Raw genomic sequence first — 19,365 nt, forward strand, 5'->3', positions numbered from 1 at the left:
ATCACCCGCAAAGCAGGCCCGCCCGAAGATGAATGATAGCCCGGAACCAGGGTCACACTCCGCTCCGTCAGACCCGCTCCCAGGGATGGAACCTCAAGCAAGATCGGGGCAGGCTTTGACCCCCGGATCTGAGGACGGAACCGATAAACTTGGAACCATGCTCAGAACCAAGGGTTCCACCCCCCCCAACCATGAGACTGAGGAAGGGATGGTTCTGATGGAACCGAAACCCAAAGGGGAGGCTTCGGAGCCTCAGTGGGGGTCACTGTCCGTGCAGAGGAATGGGTTCCCACAAAGTATGTCAGAGCTATGGACCTCCGAACCGATGGATCCGAGGGAGGAGTATAAGTGGGAGTCCTGGGAGCAGTAGACCCAAACCCCGAAGTGGGTTGAGTCTTAGGAATGTTTGTTATCCCTCTGGCTGTCAACAGCTGGTCCAGCAGGCGCACCACATCGAATTCAGACAGACTCCTGGTGGACCTTACAGACACTCTCTCCAAAGGGGAGTCAGGCAGAGAAAAGGGCTATAAGTCTGACCTACAAATGGGTCCAATGAGGGGGGAGTACTGGGGTCCATTGTGTTTGAGTTGTCGGCACCGAAGACTCTAATTTGAACACAGGCAATAGAGGAACTTATGGTGTCGAGAAAGGACTCCGTGCCGAGGAGGCACTCGGAGTTGAGGTTATTATCGGCTCCAAAGAGATCGTCGGAACCACCTTCGGTGCAGTAAAAGGTGAAGTCGGTGCCGACACTACTGAAGACAAGGTCGGAGCCATAGTCGTTACTGTAGTTATGACTGGTGCAGTAGATGTCTGTGCCGAAGGTGGCACCGACATCGAAGTTATCGTAATGTCCACAGAAGCAACTGGAGCTGAGCTCGGAACAGAAGCAACAGTTATAGTCGGAGCTGAGGAAGCAATCTTGTGTTCAGTAGAAGATTTGTGGGCCTTGTGTTTGTAGGACTTGCCCGTATCACCAGCCAGTGAAGAGGGATCAGAATGTGGACATTTTTTGTCCTTCACTGGAGGGGTTGAGACCTCTGATACAGAAAGAGCCTCTGAGAAAGGTGAGGTTAACAGGCCTTTCAAGATAAGTTTGTTTTTTTCTCTTGTTCAGTGTCCGCTGACCAAAACTCAGGCAAATCTGGCAAGGAGGTTTCACAGAGAGGTGAGAAACCCCGACACAATAGACACAATTCATCATGTAAGTCGCTGTTGGGGAGTTTGCCATTGCAGGAATTGCAATGTTTGAACCCCGAAGTCCCTTTTTTTCAGACATATCCAATACACAAAAAGAAACAAACAAATTACTGCTAGAAAGTACAGAAAAAGAAGCAGAAAGGGAAGATACCAACGATGGTATCAAACGACACCACAAGGGTAGGAGAGGGCATTACCAACGATGGTATAAGAAATACCCGATGGGTAGAGCTAGCTAGAGAAATAGGATAGAAAAATTAGTTACGATTAGAAAAAGGTTCAAAATACACCAAAATTTGTAAAAATATGACACTTAGCTGGAGAGCTTGGTGAAACACTGCTATATGGCAAACAAGATCTGAAGTAACTGGGAGAACAGCATTGTGGGTAGCCGCTTAGCTCGAGTTTTTGGTGTACGCGAGCTTGGTATTAGGCCGACTCAGTTCCGAGGGCTCAGAACCGAACCCATCAGTGATGAATGGGAAGAAGATTAACAACATCAGATCATTACTTTACAGATTACATTCTCATTCATTTTTCTCCATTCCAGCCTACACAGCCTTTTTTTTTTTTTTTTTTTTTTTTATATTTCCAGTTAACACCCATAGCTCCTTATGGAGTCCAGAAATGTTTTGGGTTTGGGTTCTTTAACTAAGAAGCTTACTAGATAGTAATAAGCAGTATTAGAAAGGGCAACGACTTACTAACAAAATGATGCTAAGACTGTTAATTTACAACATCCTATAGTTGAGAAATGAATGATTATTCACACTTACTTATATTCATATTTTTTACAACTGAAAGACCTACATGCTACTGAGGGGTACTGTGTGAAATGCCATAGTGGGAGACAGGAAAATTTACTGTCAATGTTCATTTATATCAAACTATACTGGAGATATTGTTAGTTGTTTTTAAGTAATCAAAAAAATATGCAACATTCTCATATGTACGTAATATTTCAAAAGCAAGTGAGTTACACAATATTGCATGGCATCAGGTGTAATCTTAGATGTTGTTGAAGAAAACTGTCCTTGACATTTGAGCTGTATCTTGCATATATTGAGAGATATTCAGTGTGTTATATTGCTAATCATAGAATTAAGCATATATTTTCATACTTCTATAAATATCTCAATAAAAATGCACTCAGAGGAATTTCTTGTCATGTAAAAGCTTATGACTGATTAACAAACGTGTTCTAATGATATGCATAAGTTGTACAGTTTCCAAGATATGACTACTTGTGAAAGTTTAGCAAAAATTATTCTTCTGGGCTTGTATGCATTATAATAACTTATAGTATTTATGGAAAGACTATGAATGCACTACTTTCATTGTAAACAATACTTCTAGCTGATAAAAATATTATTTGTAAAAGTTTAACAGATTTTACTATTCAAAACATGTTTACATTTATCTTATGTTTTTTAAGTTGATTTTTCTGACAATGCTATGGAATGAACGGATGTGCTGCTAGTGGTGTCATATTCCACACAACATAGGTTTTAATGAGTTGATACCTCCTGGGAAGGGAGCCCAACAGCAGATTTCTGTCTAGTGGTGCATCCTAATAGCTCCCCTCAACTTTATCCAGCAATGTCTGAATCCCAAGCCCAGCACATGTACTTTTAACAATGAACCTGTGGCCACACACTTATACAATGTATTAATGGCATCATATTTATACTTTTTTTTTTTTATAAATTTGTTAACCAGGTAAACCCAGTGGACCCAAGTGTCCCTTTTAAGGCGGGTGACATGGGAGTACTACCTGCTTAACTGCCTTGCTTGGAGTCACACAGTAGGCAGATGGAAAGGAAAGGAAGCCAAGCCTGGCAGTTAAGGCAGAGGCTAAGGCTATGAGATGTTAATGAGCTGATTCTTGTGCTCAGGGTGTTGATTCCTTCAGCTTTCACTTGCCTACTATGCAACAATGAGCAGGTCACTCAGCCAGACAGTGTTCTGGGGTAATTGGGAAACTGTGCCACGTCTAATGATCACTTGTACCACATGACTAGTAACTCTCAATGAATCTAAACCCTGTATCATTTGGTTACAGGAAGCAGCTCATTAATAGTACGGAGCCTTAATCTTCTGTGCTAATTACCATACAACTGCCATGCTTCCCCACCTTGAAGACCATATGTGTAAGTTTGCAAACTTTGTAACTCGTATATTTATCCAGGATGTCCACTGCCACATGCTCTACTTATTTTAGGAAATCCAATTTATACTAATCACATGGGTATGGCAAATAAGGTCAGTACCGATGCAGTGGACAGCTTCAAAGCAAAATGGTCCAGCACCCTTTATTACCAATTAGGTTATTCAGATAAAAAACACTTTAAATCTCTTAGCTGCGATTGGTGAAAACATTACAGCACCTGCTATTACTTTCTTACTCACAAGCATATTGTATAAGTACAATCTAACAAGCTTTATGGGTACTGCCAGCTGCGAGTCTGACACCATGAAAGCTGTTTTGAAATCATCCTCAAAAGTCTTGAAAAAAGTGGAGAATGCCATCAGCCTGGGTTCTTCAAAGCACAGGCCTAAGTATTGCTTGCATGACTTTGAGACCTCCCTCAAAATCCACTGAAAATGTTCCCTCATCAGAGTGAGCATCTATCCAGAGAAGATATCTTCTGGAAAGGATGAAAAGAATGCCAGAAATATAGCATTCTCATCATCTGTATTATACATAACCAGGAGAGGAGATCTCCAGGTTATATATAAACCTCATCCAACTCTGAATCAGCAGAATTTGGTGGAAAGGAGACCTATCTCATCTTTGCCAAGGAAGATGGTTATAAAGTAGAAGGGTAGGGAGACCTGGGGATTCATCATATTCAACATGGCAAAACACTCTTCCATAAACCTTCTGCAGTCAGACCCAGCAGTGATAAAAGAAGGCACTAATGAAGGTGGTGTCCAGTCCTGGGTGTCTGAACATACACTAGTGGAAGTGAAAATTCTGCTCTTAGACGGTTATGCTTTTGTACCTATACAACGGCTGGACTTTTAATTTTTTTCTGCTACATAAATGCTAGAATATCCAGACTTAAGTAAAGGTGCAATCTGCCCCCTCTTTACACAAGGCAGTTGCATCCTGCAAAAAAGAATGAAAAACTGCAAATGTCCTGAAATTTTAGGACACAAAACATTTCCCAAGTTTTCTCTAAAAATTTCATAAAACAATTATTTTGCATTTGAAATATCTTCTTATAATATAAGACAGTCAATGCAATTCTATAAAGCTGAGTTTTTAATTTGGCACCAAAGTGAATAATATTCCTTTACACTGGTTGCGAGCATGATTTGCCATGTAGAATTGCACATAAAAAAATGTCCCACTTTGAGCATCTGAATTAAAGTGGCAACTCTAGACTTAAGCCTGAGTCCTGTAATGGTGCAGATAACACAGGCAATTAACTGATGTCTCTCTCATTCTCCTACAGACTGAAATCCAGCCTGCAGTCTCAATCACATAGATGGAGGCCAGGTAATCAGCAGGGAATAGTATCCAACTTTCTGTCTCCACTGGTGACATCCCGGGGTTAAAGTTATTAAAGACAGAAGGATCAGGATGCATACATCAGCTCACTGGGCCTAGCACCTTCAAGCCTCATGGGACAGACTGGACATCTACTGCCTTTCACCCTCTGCCCACCATCTTCTCAAGCAGAGATATTTGTTTTTTTTTTCTTTAGCTGTCTTTCTTTTATAAATGATAGTATATGCTTAAGGTTGGGCACCAGACGTTCTCCAAGAGAGGGGACAGCAAGAAGATCCTCCCAAGGTGGCACAAGGAGACTGTATACTCCAAGAACACCTTAATGTTCCTGCACCAGTGAGAGAACATTTCTTAACAAACATGGCACAAAGTTAGCAGGAGAGTTCTGTGGGTCCACCATACAAAAAAAGATACTGGATGTGGTAGCCCTTGAGCAGAATTTATCTTCTACTGGCACACTATAGGTACATAATGGACCACAGAATAACCCACAACTGGAATGGACCGATGGACAGATGGAATTTCTACTGACTTCCTTATGAGCAGTTCACCTTTTAGCTGTGAGGTGACAATGCTAACCGCTGCACACCACCATGTCTGCCCCCCCCCCCCCGAATCAGTCTGAAAGACCAGTTTAAAAGGAAATCAGGTCAATTTTTAAAGAAAAAAGCAGAGATCCCAAGGAGGAGGAATCTGCTTTGAAGAAGTGTTGCAACACTTATTTCATAAACAGTTTGACCAAAAAAAGATATAAAAAAGTGGGATCCATGTGAAAACCAGATGAGGTGACAGCAAGATGCACCTTGATAGATGCATAAGATAAGCCAAAGTTGAGTAGCTCACAAATATTTTAAAACCAGAATTGCAGATACCATACTAGGCCCTGTGTTATCTGTTAGGCACTAACGAGAAAACCTCTTCCACTTGTAAACATACGATTTTCCAGTTGCAGGTTTTCTTGCCTCCTTCAATACCTGCTGTATATTCTCACAGAACAAGTGCATAAAAGGCATCAGGATAGAATCATCCAGGCTGTCAGTTACAATTGGGGTGTTCCAGTCACCCCTGACACTGTGTGAGCAGATCCAGAGTATGAGACAGCTTGTGCTAATTGCCCTTGGCCAAATCCATTAAAAGGGAGAACCAACTTTGTTGGGGAAAATGCTGCTCACCACAATAACCTTTGGTAAATTGTTCTGAATCTTCAAAAGTACCTTGTATATCAGGGAAAGGGTAAAATTGCATAAAGGAACATTTCTATTCAACGGAATAAGAAGTTGTCTGTCTTCCAAGCATGGCTGCAAGGATATCTCAAACAGAATTTTTCCAACTGTCTGTTTTGAAAGGTGGTAAACAGATCTATTTGAGGTGTCACCACATCTGGGCCAAATCCTAGAAGACCTCTGTCCTGCGTTTCTACTTGTGAGGGTCCATATGGGATCTGCTTAGTCTGCCTGCCACAATGTTTTGCTCTGACAAGATGTATGAGACCTGAAGCATCAAAGAATGCTGTAAGGTGAACTCCCAGGCCATCACTGCCAACCAGCAAAGAGTGTAGGACCTTGTACCCTCATGTTTGTTCAGGTACCATATGAATGATGTTGTCTCTGGCCACAAAAAGGGCACCTGGAGTCCATAAGCTGTGAAGAAATTCTAAGGCCTTAATCACTGCTAAGATTTCTGATATTTATGTGCTTTGTAGTTTCCTAGAGATCCTATCCGCTTTGCACTTAAACTCCCTGGATACAGCTCCCTATGCAAAATCTGGCAGTCCATCTGGGCTGACTGAACTAGGGCCTGGGAGGGAGAAGAGTAGGCCTGGATTGAGAGAAATCTGATCGCTACACCACTATAACTCTCATTTCATAAATTCCAGCACTGGTATCTTAAGAAATGCAGGTGCTGGAATCAATTACTTTTTTTTTTAGTACCACTGAACCTTTCAAAGATGGACCAGTGGTAACAAGAGGATCACTGATGCCATGAGGCTTAGAATTTTTTAAAATTCCCTTGTGGAGGCAGCTTCTTAAAGAGAGAAATCCCTAAAAATATTCTGATAAGTCAGAAATTCGTCTTGTGGTAAAAAGGCCAATTGTTTTTCTATGTCTATCATACACCCCAGGAAGACAGACAGTTCTTTGACAAGCTGAAAGACAGGAGTTTTGAGGGTTCAACCTGAAGCTCAGGTAAGCTAGAATGGTTGAGACCTTGTCTAATGGTTCTAAACACATGGAAACAGTCTACATATAAATCAGTAAATCTATTAAATAAGAGAAAATGTGGATGCTCTGGGTCCTGCAGTAAGCAACGACTGGAACCAGGCATTTTGTGAATACTTGAAGTGCAGTAGATCACCCAAAAGGTAATGCAGAAAACTGATAATGTGCACCAGATACACCAAATCTCAGATATTTTCTGAAGTTGGGAGCAACTGGAATGTGATAAGCATCTTTCACATCTGAAGTCACCATGAAACAGTGGTCCATAAGAAGGGGTAGGACCGCCTGCAGGATGAGCATTTTGAATTTGGGTATGTTCAGAAAGGTATTTAGTTAAGACAAATTTAACACTGGTATCAATGACAGCTCCAGTCTGGGTACCAAAAAGAATCTGGAGTATTTTTTTCCTTTTTGTGGTGCAGGAACTGTTTTTCTAACCCCCGATTTATTTATTAAGGAATTATTAGGCCAAACAATAAGTTCAGCTGTGGTACCAGAGGGTTAATCTACCTTGCAAAATGGGAAACTTGCAAGGCTTACTATGTGTGATAAACTAAAGAATTTTTTTGATGAATCTACTAGCACATTTATGACATCTCTAGGGAGGATGTATGGTACAAGGGGCATTTATCTTTTTCCTTTTTTCCCCCATGTGCATTTTACAGCTGTACCTACCGACCATCAGACCTTCTCCATCAGTCTAGCCTTTTTGCTCCCTTATAATTGGTACTGCCCTGCAGAGGTCATCATCTAAACAGCCATGGAGTTAAGTGACCTGCCAAAATCCCAGCAAAAAGGGCATTTTATCAGGGGCCTAACTCTGCCCTGGGTGGCTGATGTGAGTACCCATGTTACCACAGGGGCATCTTATGGCCTTTTTCTACATGTGTGCACTCCAGCACATGTGCCTATGACGGTTCCATTGATGGTTTTAGGAAGTCAAGCCATGACCTGACCCTGTGAGTCTTTGGCCACTAGTGTCATGCAGGCCTCCTTTTACATGGGAGCAAATGGGCAGCCATAAAGCACCACCTTTCTCCGTGATGGGTATGAAAGAGTAAGCCACTCACTCTCACCTTCCCCTTCCTCAGTTTTCCAGCCCCCAAGCTACTATACAAACTTGGGTCATCTGCGTTGTAATCAGGAATTCATCCCTCTACATTACACAGCCAGGCATTAGTAGTGAGATTTTAAATAACTTAGTAAGATTACTTAAATTCAAAATGCAAACTTACAAAAAGATAAGTGTATGTGAAACACTAAGCACAGAGAGTAGGAGAGGGCCAAGATGAACATGATGAAAACTGTGATTAAAGATAGGGTGTTTAATTACATAACTGGATAAAAGAATGTCAAAAAGAGAAGAATGCATCTAGCTCAGTCAGAAGAGTATGATTACATGTAAAATTTATGAAGAATGATATAAGATTAAAGGTGTTACAGTTTTCAGTTTTATAATTTTCAAGTCAGACCTTGAATGTTAATGGTGGACAGCCTGATACTGAGTGATGATATCAACAGCTTTACTGCAGTACATGCCTAATTATTTGGAAAGAACTCATGAGTTAAGATAAGGGCTTGGTTCAGAGCACATATACAGTTCAAAATTATTGTTGAAGACAACACATAATGTTGCTGAAATACATGGCTTGATTCATGTTACTTGGAAGACAGTAAAAGTGATTTTTGATTAAAAAGGCAGTTAGCCTGGATCAGATGATGCATTCTATCCCTGGACTTTGCAACAGTGATTCATGCTCTAATGTATGCCCATCTCAATTACGGACATGTGATATGACCTGTTGCATTGAGAGTAGAGTGCTACAGTTAAGTTTCTGACTTGCACACCTCAAAAATGTCATACCACACTTGTGCTGCAGTGGCCTTCTGAGGCCTGCATTTTCTGGGTGCTATTTTTTGAGAGTGATTCTGCATTCTTATAATCCTGCAGCTCAGGACATCCAGTGAGAGAGTGATGGCTATTTCAAAGTACACTTGAACCACCTGACAGGGTTGCTTTTACTTACCTTGCCTTGGTCCTTTGGATTCAGTTACCTTCATAGATCTGAGCACATGGCTTGGAGTCCTTCTTTAAGACATCCTCGTAATTATTTATTTAGGCGGGTCTACTGCAATCCTGAAAGTGACACTGCCTCCTCTTCTAGAGTTTTACATTTTGCTGGACTGATTTGTACAATACTGCTGATTTATTCTTTTTTGCTTAGTAAATTATGTAAAATTCTTATGCTTAGGCATTCAAATAAACTGAACACTGCATGACATTAGTAAATTCTGTCTGCCAGAAGGGGAAGCATGTAACCTCTAATTTTTATACAAAACCAACATTAAATCAAAGCTATCTAATATTAACTTCTGACTTACTTCTGCCTGGCCAATAATAAGTTCTGCCCATGTTTTCCATTCTGGGCATTTATCTCGTTCTTCAAATGTTGTTTCATTAGATCGCCAGCAGCACTGTTCATGGTTAAATGACAGATCACCAATACAGAGTCCTTCTTTCAAGTCTGTCATCCAGTCTGCAGCTATGTCTATTAAACCAGCCAAAGCACCTATAAACAAACACACATATGAAAATAATCTGTTTACATGAAATTCATTGTTTGCAAATATATTTATCTGGAAGACATTTAGTTAATTAACTTGGAAATAATACAATCAATAAAACTGCTCTACAGACCTGTGATTATACTACTGTGTGACATCCTGTCTTCTACTCCAGAATAACTATATGACAGTTCATACTGTACAGTATCTGCAAGTAAACAATGATACTTAACCTTATTAATGAAGCATCAACTGTTAAAAAGAAAAAACATTCCAATTTCCTCTATGAAATTATTAAGCTTCTCTACAGATACCGCTCTCAAGTAAAGAATTATGCCAAGAAAACAAACATATGGGAAATGTGCATTCCGCTTCGGTTTCCATTTTCAGCTGTGAATCCTACTTTTTGCAGTCCAAACAAGCTAAGATGTACAATCAAGCTGGAGCCAATATATTAACAGTCATGATGGAAATGTACTGTTTTATACCCAGTCTTGACTACATATTGTACACCTGCAATTGTGACAACCAATCAGAAATATTATCTTTCAGGAAGGGATGCAAGTCTCACGGGATTGGGGAGACAATACTGTGCGCCATATATGACATTACGATATTTAATTTCACTAGTATGCTCTTAATTATGAAACTCCTCATTCTACTTTCTTGCTATGTTTGACCTTTACTTGCAAATTACAGACTTTGGCTTAGATAATAAAATATCTATTACAAATAATAAAAACAGTAAAAGTTATGAAACATATATAACATGCATACCCACTAAAAATCTTAACATAAAAAAGAAACCACACTACTGTTCTCACTACAAGAACTCAGAATCAAAACTAAAGATCTAATTCACTGTCCCCTCTTCTATGGTGATATTCATCCAAATTCTGGTCCTCCATACTACAACTCTAACCTAACTTCAAATTCTCTTCCAAAAGGACTTAAAATCCATCACTTAAATGCCAGCAGCATCGATAATTAACTTGATCAGCTCCACTCAGACTGACAACCACAAACCAGACGTCTTCACCATCAATGAAACCTGGTTAAAAACTACCAGCTCAAAATTACCACATTGTACCAGAAGGATACAGCTTACTTAGAGTTGATCATTTGATGAGTAGGAGGTATTGTTAACATTGCATTCAAAAAAGTAAAAAAAAAAAAATTATGAACTCACCATAATGTTCCATCTGTGTTGTCCATTTTCATTCTTCCTCAACTAACTGGTTCAGATCCAAGACTTGGATCAGACTCAGCCGCTTCTACCAGATCACAGATCAAAGAACTCTCAAGCTCCTCCTTTTACCCATAATGCCCAGCGAACCTAAAACATACCTCAGATCGAGTTTGCTGCCCCTAGATATAAAGGGACAACCTATTACAGAAGATGACAAAGAGAAGAAAAAAGGGAGCTGGAGCTCAAACAAGGAACACAGTTTCCTGTACAACTATTAGATCTTTTTAGAAGTAAAGGATGGGGGCAAGTGTGCGGGAAGTTGAGGATGAATGAAAATAGACAGCACAGATGGAACGTTATGGTGAGTACATAACTGTTTTATCTGATGTTGTCCTTTTCATTCATTCTTTAATTAATGGGACAGAGTCCCCAGCAACTGTAACCTTAGGTAGCCCTCATGGAAGGACATTCCAGAGTACTGCAGAGCCAAAGGCAACTCTGTTCCTGGAAATCAAATCTAATTTGTAATGAGTAATAAAGGTGTGAAAATTAGCCTAAGTTGTAGCTACACAAATGTCATCCAAGGAAGACCTTGACCAAAAGGCTGAAAAAACTAAAAGAGACCTCATGGAATGAGCTCTAGGAGGTTTAGGCAAGGGTTAACCTTTTTTTACAATAAACAAAGGAAATACATTCAGATAACCATTTGGCCAATGTAACTTTAGATACTGGTTTGTCCAATCTGTTAAGAGAAAAGGAACCATATTACTGGTAAGCTTTCCTGAAGTCTCCGGTTCTGTGAAGATAAAAGCAACGCTGGCTATGCGCACCAAAAGCTGAAGCACAGAATCTCCCTTATTTGAAAAGTTAGGAAAGAAAACTAGTAGACTAATGACCTGGTTTATGTTGATTTCAGCAGCTACCTTAAGCACGAAAGATGGATTTGTTCATAGGATACCCTATCTTTGTGAAAAAACAGGTAAGGAGGCTTAGAATATAGAGCCTGGAGTTCAGATACTCATCTAGCTGATGTGATAGTGACTAGCAAAATGTTTTCTCAAGACCCAAAATTTTGTTCTGCTTTGGCTGAAGGTTTGAATGGAGCTCATGTCAAGGTCTGAAGCATGACAGTCAAATCCCAAAGAAGAGTAAGATCCTTTAATGGTCCCCTAAGTAAAAAGGACCCCTTAAGAAATGCTTTACATACTGTAGAAGAAGCTAAGGTAGAGTTGTTTTCGAGTAAGTGGAAATTTGAAATGGTGACCAACTGCACTTAAACAGTAGAAAACTTGCACTTTCATTGACAATTGAAGCTAAAAACTCAAGGATAGATGGCACAGGTGATGAAAAAGGATCCATGTCCATGCTAAGGGCCTCAAAATGTACTTTTGTAAACCTTCCTAGCAGAAGCTTTTTGAGAAGATAAGATATGACGTACCAGGGAGGAGAGCCTGGACTGTTTAGCAACAATGGACTTGGAAAAACCATGTGGTCAGCATGAGACCAATCAAGTCTGGATGAGTCTTACCTGTCAGGTGAGATAGAAGGTCTGGAGTGGATCCAGCATCCAGGGCATCTGTAGAAGATGAGGCCAGAGGAAGGGGAACCAGATCTGACAAGGCCAGAAGGGTGCAATGAGGATAATTGTGCTCTTCAACAAGAATGCTTTCTGTAGAAATTTGGGTATGAGAGGTAACAGCAGGTAAGCATAAAGAAGACTGGAGGGCCAAACATGGACTACAGCATCTCTTGGTGACACCCCCATTGGGGAGAATAGGGCAAAAACCTGCTGCATTTGTGGTTGAGGGGGGAGGCAAATAAACTGCAGCATGGCTGGTCCCATCAATGGAAGATCCTCTCTGCCACTTTGACATGGAGAAACCACTCGACAGACATCAGAATGGACCTGCTTAATTTGTCCGCAATCATGCTGGATTTTCCTAGGATGTGTGCTACTATGAGAAAGTAACTGGAAGAGATCACCCATTGCCACACTCACTGCTTCTCAACAAAGTGGGTAAAATCTGGTTCCTCCCTGTTTGTTGATGTAGCAGACCACTGACATATTTTCCGTCTAAACAGCAAGAGTCCCAGATGAGAGAATGTCTTGAAAGACCTGGAAAGCTATGGAGTACTGCTCTCATCTCCAAGACAATGATATGCGTCTTGGCCTCTTCTGGGGACCACTTACCCTGGACTGTCCTTCCTAAGTAGTTCTCCTCCACCGCAAGTGGGAAGAGTCTGCTTTCATCATGTCCATGGGCATTGGGAGAACAAAAGGATGGCTTTCACAGGGCTGGTTTGAATTAATCCACCAAAGATGATATTTTTTGCATGCTTCAGCAATCCTGACTGGAGCAAGCAATGGATATTGAAGAATGGACCACCGAAAAGAAAGTGGCGTTGAACATTTTGCATGTGAAAGCTGGCCACAGGAAGGAAGGTGAGAGCTGCTGCCATTGATCCCAGGGCTTGTAAGATTAGTATGGCCAGAAGAAAAAAAACTTTGAATCACTTTCTTGACTTGGGACCTCAGTATCTGTATTCAAATAAAGGGAAGAGAGGCTATCTCACTGTGTCCATATGAGCACCTATGAACTCCAGACTCTGCATAGGTGTGAGTTGAGACTTGTTGTAACTGACAGTGATTCCCAGATGAATGCACAAACTGGAGCAAGTAGTCCCTTGACTGCAGAAGTCAATGCCTGGTTGGGGCAGTTAGGAGCCAGTTGTCTAGCTATGGAAACATTCAGAATCTCAGCAGTATCAAGTGACCTGCTACCACTGCCATGCATTTGGTGAACCACCCTGGGGGGCTGTGGTGTGACCAAAGGGCAGTGCTCTGAACTTGTAACGACTGGTTCCCAGCCAGAAGAGAAGGTATCTTCTGGAGCACATGTTCAGTTTGATGTGATAGCATGCACCCTGAAGATCTATCAAGCACATCCAATCGTCCTTCTGTAGCAGAGGCAAAATGGACTGAACAATGAACATCCAAAACTTTGAATACTGTACAAACTGATTCAATTTGCTGAGATCCAGGATTGGTCTCATGTCTTTTTTGGCTCTAAGAAGAATCTTAAGTTCCGGATCCTCTCTGGTCTGGGGGACCTCTTGGACGACTCTTTTTTTCTATCAGCTTTTTATTTCCAGAGATGCTGCTTCTCTCGGACTGGGTGGAACATCAGGAATTTTCTTCACATTGATAAGAGGAGTTAGAGAAAATGGTACAGAATAACCTCTGGATAGGATTCTCATATCCCAGGAATCTTTTGTAATAGACAGCCAGGCTCTCCAGTGAGAAACAAATGTCTCCCGACTGCCTCCACAGGGGAACAGTCAGGACCTCCTTTCAGGAGTGCCGAGAGGGCTTATCTGAGAAGGAATCCCTGAAGCCCTGGTTCTGTGGACCACCTCTGCCACAAGGGATGGTGTCTTCCATTCGAGTTCCCCCTCTACCGCTGGGAGAACTATCTCAACATGAATCTTGAAAAGGACTCTGGGATTTTCTAAACCACATTTTTTTTACTTCCCCGCTGATTCCTAGAGAAATATCTTTGAGGGACTGAAAAACCAACATCCATGGCAGACAGGGTCTTTCCCTCTTGTTCACATCTGGAGAGCGTGTCTTTGAACTTGTGGCTGAACAGGGAAGATCCACCAAAAGGTGCACTGACGAAAGAAGACTTAAAGGGCTTTGCAAAATCACATAATTGCATCCAGGCATGTCTCCTGATGGCTATGCCTGAACCTGCCACCCAAGAGGTACCTTCCATTGCATGGGAGATCAAGTTTATGGATGCATTTGATATAGACTGGAGGGTGGCCAGTTGCAAGGAAATTCTATTACATCCTCAGCTGACATGGACCCTGTTGCTTTTATGTTAGGACACAAATAAACAAATCTTTGTGGGTTCTGTTCAAGCAGCTTTAATTCATACAAACACATCACTCTAGAGGCTTACTGACTATAACTTAAGTAACTTGTATACAAACTAATAACTGTGATCATGCATGCTTACTCTCTGGCTGCTTCTACAAAATGGCACTAGGGATGCCACGTCTGGAATTTATACGTGCACGTACAGCCTCACGTGCTTCTTAAAGATAAAGCACACACACTTTCCACTCTGATCTACAGACTCAGAAACATATTTGGCAAGTTCTTTGGTCAGATCTCTTTGTAGCCTCTTAAAATGTGCCAGATAATTCAGCGACCTAAAGGTAAAGGTCACCGAGGCAATACACATGCTTCTCAAATCTGTCCAAAGCCCTGGGCTCTCTATTAGGAGGATGGATAGAGTAACTCTGTCCTGTCAGCTCTTTCTTAGTGGCTGCAGCTGGGACTCCCTTGCGCCAGTGTGCCTGTAGTCCTTAGGGGGAGTTAAAATCTTGTCTGGTCTTTTCAGTATTGGTTCTACAGTGTCAGTCTCCTTCCATGCCTGGCAAGGAACCAGGCTGGGTATACTGACCAGGAGGGGGTCACTCAGGAATTAGACGGGCCAGACCCAAAAGCCTCCAGAACACAGACTCCTCTTGAAAGGCCTTTTTGTTTCAGGTGCTCCAGCATGTTTCCAAAGGAGGTGTCTTCAGGTGGTGATCTGGTGGACCCTCCTCCTTATTAAAATCGGTGTCCTCTGTGAGATTTTTGGGGGATATCGAACCGCCTCCTCTTATATGATCTCTTCTGATTGACTTCCTCAGTGGGATGCTCTGGGGAAGTATCGGAAAAGATGATGATGTTTTGTTGGACTGGTTAGGGCTGGCTGCCCCAGTGGAAAGGATAGACAAGGCACAGAGCAAAGAACTGTGTGAAGCGGAGTTATCTCATCCAAGGTGGGGGGGGGGTAGGGATGTCTCTTTTCTAGGCAAGGAGAAAGCTCTATCCACAACCTTAAAGGCAGAATGCCTAGAGGACACAGAAGTCGACGGTACAGGAGCCAGGATTTTCGAACCACTGGCTCCTGCAACCACAGCAGCACTCCACCCAAGAGGGTAGTCAGACCAGAGCTATCCAGCCCCAAAGCCCCAAGGGGAAGAAATGGCTCCGAAAGCTTCAGTCTCAACTCCAACCCCCTGGACCAGGATCGACGCTGTGACTCCAAGAGTCTTCTAACTCCAAAAGGCTTGGAGCCAGTCAGCTCAGGGGAAACCATCAGAGTCAAAGACCAGCTCATCTTCAGGTCCAGTGAAAACACCCACAGAGATCTCAGATACAAGGACTCTGAAACAGTAGGTCGGATTACAGAAGGAGACACCAAGGAGGGAGTGGACAAGGGACGGCTCACAGATCTGGTAGGAGTTACAACCAGGAGAACCCTTATCTGAATCTGCGGTCTGAGAAACTTCCTCATCATCCTACCTACACTGGCTTCCAAAAGGCTTTTGGAAGCTCTAAGAGATGAGCTGGTGGACGGAGGTCTGGAGTGTCTTCGTGGAGATATCTCCAGGAAAGGAGAAGGAAGCAGTGACAAAACTTGATCAGAAAGAAGCAGGAGATCTAAAGTTCAAAATGATTGGATCCAAGACAGACAGATCTGACTTATTATGCACTTCTGAAGGGGGTCCCGATGAAAGAGACAATGTAGAAGAATGGTCAAGATACCTCTTAAGTGACTTCTTTTCCTTGGAAATTGACTTACTCGTCAGACTTTTTGGTAGGGGTTTGAGTCTAAGCAACTGAGGAAGTACAGGAAGATGGAAAAAGGCCTCTTAAAACTAAGGTATTCCTCTGATTGGTTAAAGCCAGAATTAGAACCAGAGCAGATTTAACAATCTGCTTCTAAATGAGCGGGACCTAGCCAGTACACACACTCGCTACGGCCATCTGAGTTGAGAAGCTTATGCCCAAACGTAACACACTTTTTGAACCTTGAACTTGTGAGCCATGACAGAACACAAGCAACAACAATACAGTAGTTAGCAGAAAAAAAAGACTTAACAAGCTCCAAGGATAGAAAAGTTTTTTTATCTTTTTGCAAAAAGCTAGAAAGAAACAGAAGAGAAAAACTACCAACAATGGTAGAAAGAAAGGCTCAAAAGAGTAATGAAGCAGGAGGAGTATTAATAATGATACTTTTGAGACAATACCGAAAACAGAAGCTACAAAGGGAGCAGAAATCAGCTAAAAATCAGTTCAAAAGATTATGAGTGCAAGGCAGGAGTACAGTAGAATATAGACATCAAAACTAAAAGCTAACTCACAAGAGACTATAACAACTCCAAAACACTTGAGAGCATAGGGATCCGTACAGAGGATGATGGTGGCAAACGAGATCTGAGGTATGTTAGGTTGGCAGGGCAATATGAGCAAAGGGAGGAATTCAAAAATTTGTGTGTCCAATGATCTAGTAGAAGTTGCCGATTTACATGTGAGTCTTGGATCCGAACCCATCAATTGAGGAATGAATGAAAAGGACAACATCAGAGCTACCCATTCACAAGAATTAAAACACCAGTACCTTCCTACATTTATACAGAGCTGCTGAGACTACCTCTGAAACAAAATTCCCACCAAACCTTATACACAGCAACAGTCTACATTAAACCAAATCACATAACTTGCAACACAGAAACACTAGAAGATATTCTCTCTCAGGGGTAACCTCTGCTTTCAAGAAGAGCTTATTACAAAAGTCAAAGAAGCCAGAGCCCTCGTAAAATGGTCCTTAACCCTGCCTTAAAGTGACTTGTTATAGTAGGTACAAAAAATATCATAACACAACCACTTGGAAATTGTCTGTTTTGACACTGCTTATCCCTTCTTACCATCCCAGGAAATTAATAGCCGATAAGAATTCCTAAAATTCCTAAAGACTGTGTTTTTCAAGAAAGTATCATAGCTATCGGGTCTATATTAAATTCTCGAAAGCTAACAATGTTGAATCTGACATTGTCGACACGAGAATAGCGAAACTGCAGAACATCGAACAAGTAAACAGAAATCTCCGTAAGTCAAGATTTCCGTTTACTTCAATGTAGTGTGGTCTCAAAGTTGGTATATTTACGTAGTGGGGGGTGGGGGGTGTAGGGGGGATTGCCCCCCTGCTTACATCATTTCTTTTTTTTGTTTGTTTTTATTTTTTTCTGAACATTCGAGGTTTTAGCAGTTCTATCACTAAAGGTCGACCCTTAGTGATTCGAACTGTTAAATATTTGATGTTCTAATATAGACCCAAAGCTGTCTGTGGACCTCTACAGTATGCAAAATCCTTTCTTTCTTGTTTTATAGGTTCACAGGTGTGTACTAGGCTAATGGCCCTGGAGCCTTTACAAGCCTAGCAAACAGGATTACCCTGGCATCATGCCACCCGTTAAACATTTCCTGAACTAAATGATGCCATGTCCTATGAATGTCTGAATCTGTAGTGTTCCGATATCAGCAAGACTGCTAGTAGGACAGAGGGAACTTCTCATAAGCATGACTAAAGTCAGTTACTGCAGAACCCCCCCCCCCCTGCCTTTGAGACTACAATACAGTTTACATGCAAATTAGAGCAAAAAAAGTCTCCCAATTAGAATGTACTGATAAAAAAAAAAAAAAACATGGTTCTCAATTTATGGTCAGTTATAAAAGGTATCATTCTTATAAGCAGTCTCATGAACTGAACATATTATTTTATTAAATAAGTGGTAATCCTAATATTTTACTGCTCATGAACAGCGCAACTACTTACAGCATGGACCCCAAAGTGTGGAGAGATTGTAGTGTACATTCTACACGGTCTCAGCAGGAGGTTCCTATAAAACAAGTCATTGGGCAATAGTTCAGTTAGACTGCCTTCTGGGCCTCAGTTTTCTACAGCACATTTTCCTAACAAGTGTGCTTGACCATATATGGTAAGAGAGATGGGGCAGGATTTGAACACAGGACAAGGCAATCTCTGTGTTTGAATGGGATATTTTAACCAAAGAGAATATGTGCGTAGAGTCCAGAATGAGGTCTTACATCATATGTTGGCCTCTTTCCCCAAACTGCTTGCACTGTTTTTTGCCCTCTGTAAAATCCACTCTGTTTTTATTTTAAGAGAGAAAATAAAGAGCTCAGACAGCAAAAGTGAAGTATTAAGATAGACACAGATCAAGCAAAATGGAAGGATTTTCTTTTCCCTTATTTCTGATAAAGGATATATAAGGCAATTATCTAAAGTTGCTAAAGGAAACCTATAGTACAGTGACAAGAATGAAGTACAGTCTCTGTAGTTATTTTCACGTGGGCACCCCACTCATCCTTTTGGGAATGAAACTTGAAACAGACATGACAGGGTTTCTGAAGAGAAGGCAGGGAGAGGAGTAGCTTAACTCAACATAAACTCTAAAACCATTTTGGGCATAAAAAGGAAGATTTGTTCTCAAAGATATCAGATTTCTTTGAAAAACAAGGCAAGTATGACCCATAACAGAAGATCCTAACTCATATATTCTTCTTGCAGAGGTCAGAACAATAAGTAAAGAACCTTAGGGTAAACCTGATGAGCTGATTCAAACTATACAGATGTGGTTTGTATTATGGTTAAGGTCTTTGCCTCCAATGTACAAGGTAAAGGATTGATCTTAAGACTCTGGCCAGTGGCTGTGTATAGTTTGCATGTTCTCCCTGCATCTCTCTGTGGTTCCTCCAACCTCCAAAAAACATGTTGAGTGTTCCCACCTGAAACTCACCCAAGAATGTAGTT

At 41.4% G+C, this 19,365-nt stretch overlaps 1 protein-coding gene across 7 annotated transcripts in view; it reads right to left on the bottom strand.

Moving 5' to 3' along the window:
- CLCN3 (chloride voltage-gated channel 3) overlaps positions 1–19,365 on the bottom strand; it is a 1,613,231-nt gene that overhangs the window by 1,000,529 nt on the left and 593,337 nt on the right. For all 7 annotated transcript variants that reach the window (XM_044062561.1, XM_044062563.1, XM_044062565.1 and 4 more), the window contains one exon: positions 9,319–9,506. In XM_044062561.1, coding sequence (XP_043918496.1) covers positions 9,319–9,506 — 188 coding nt within the window. The remainder of the gene's footprint in view (positions 1–9,318; positions 9,507–19,365) is intronic.

The sequence above is a fragment of the Protopterus annectens genome, chromosome 2.part1 (assembly GCF_019279795.1).
Source record: "Protopterus annectens isolate FY-2018-M chromosome 2.part1, PAN1.0, whole genome shotgun sequence".
Lineage (NCBI taxonomy): Eukaryota > Metazoa > Chordata > Ceratodontiformes > Protopteridae > Protopterus > Protopterus annectens.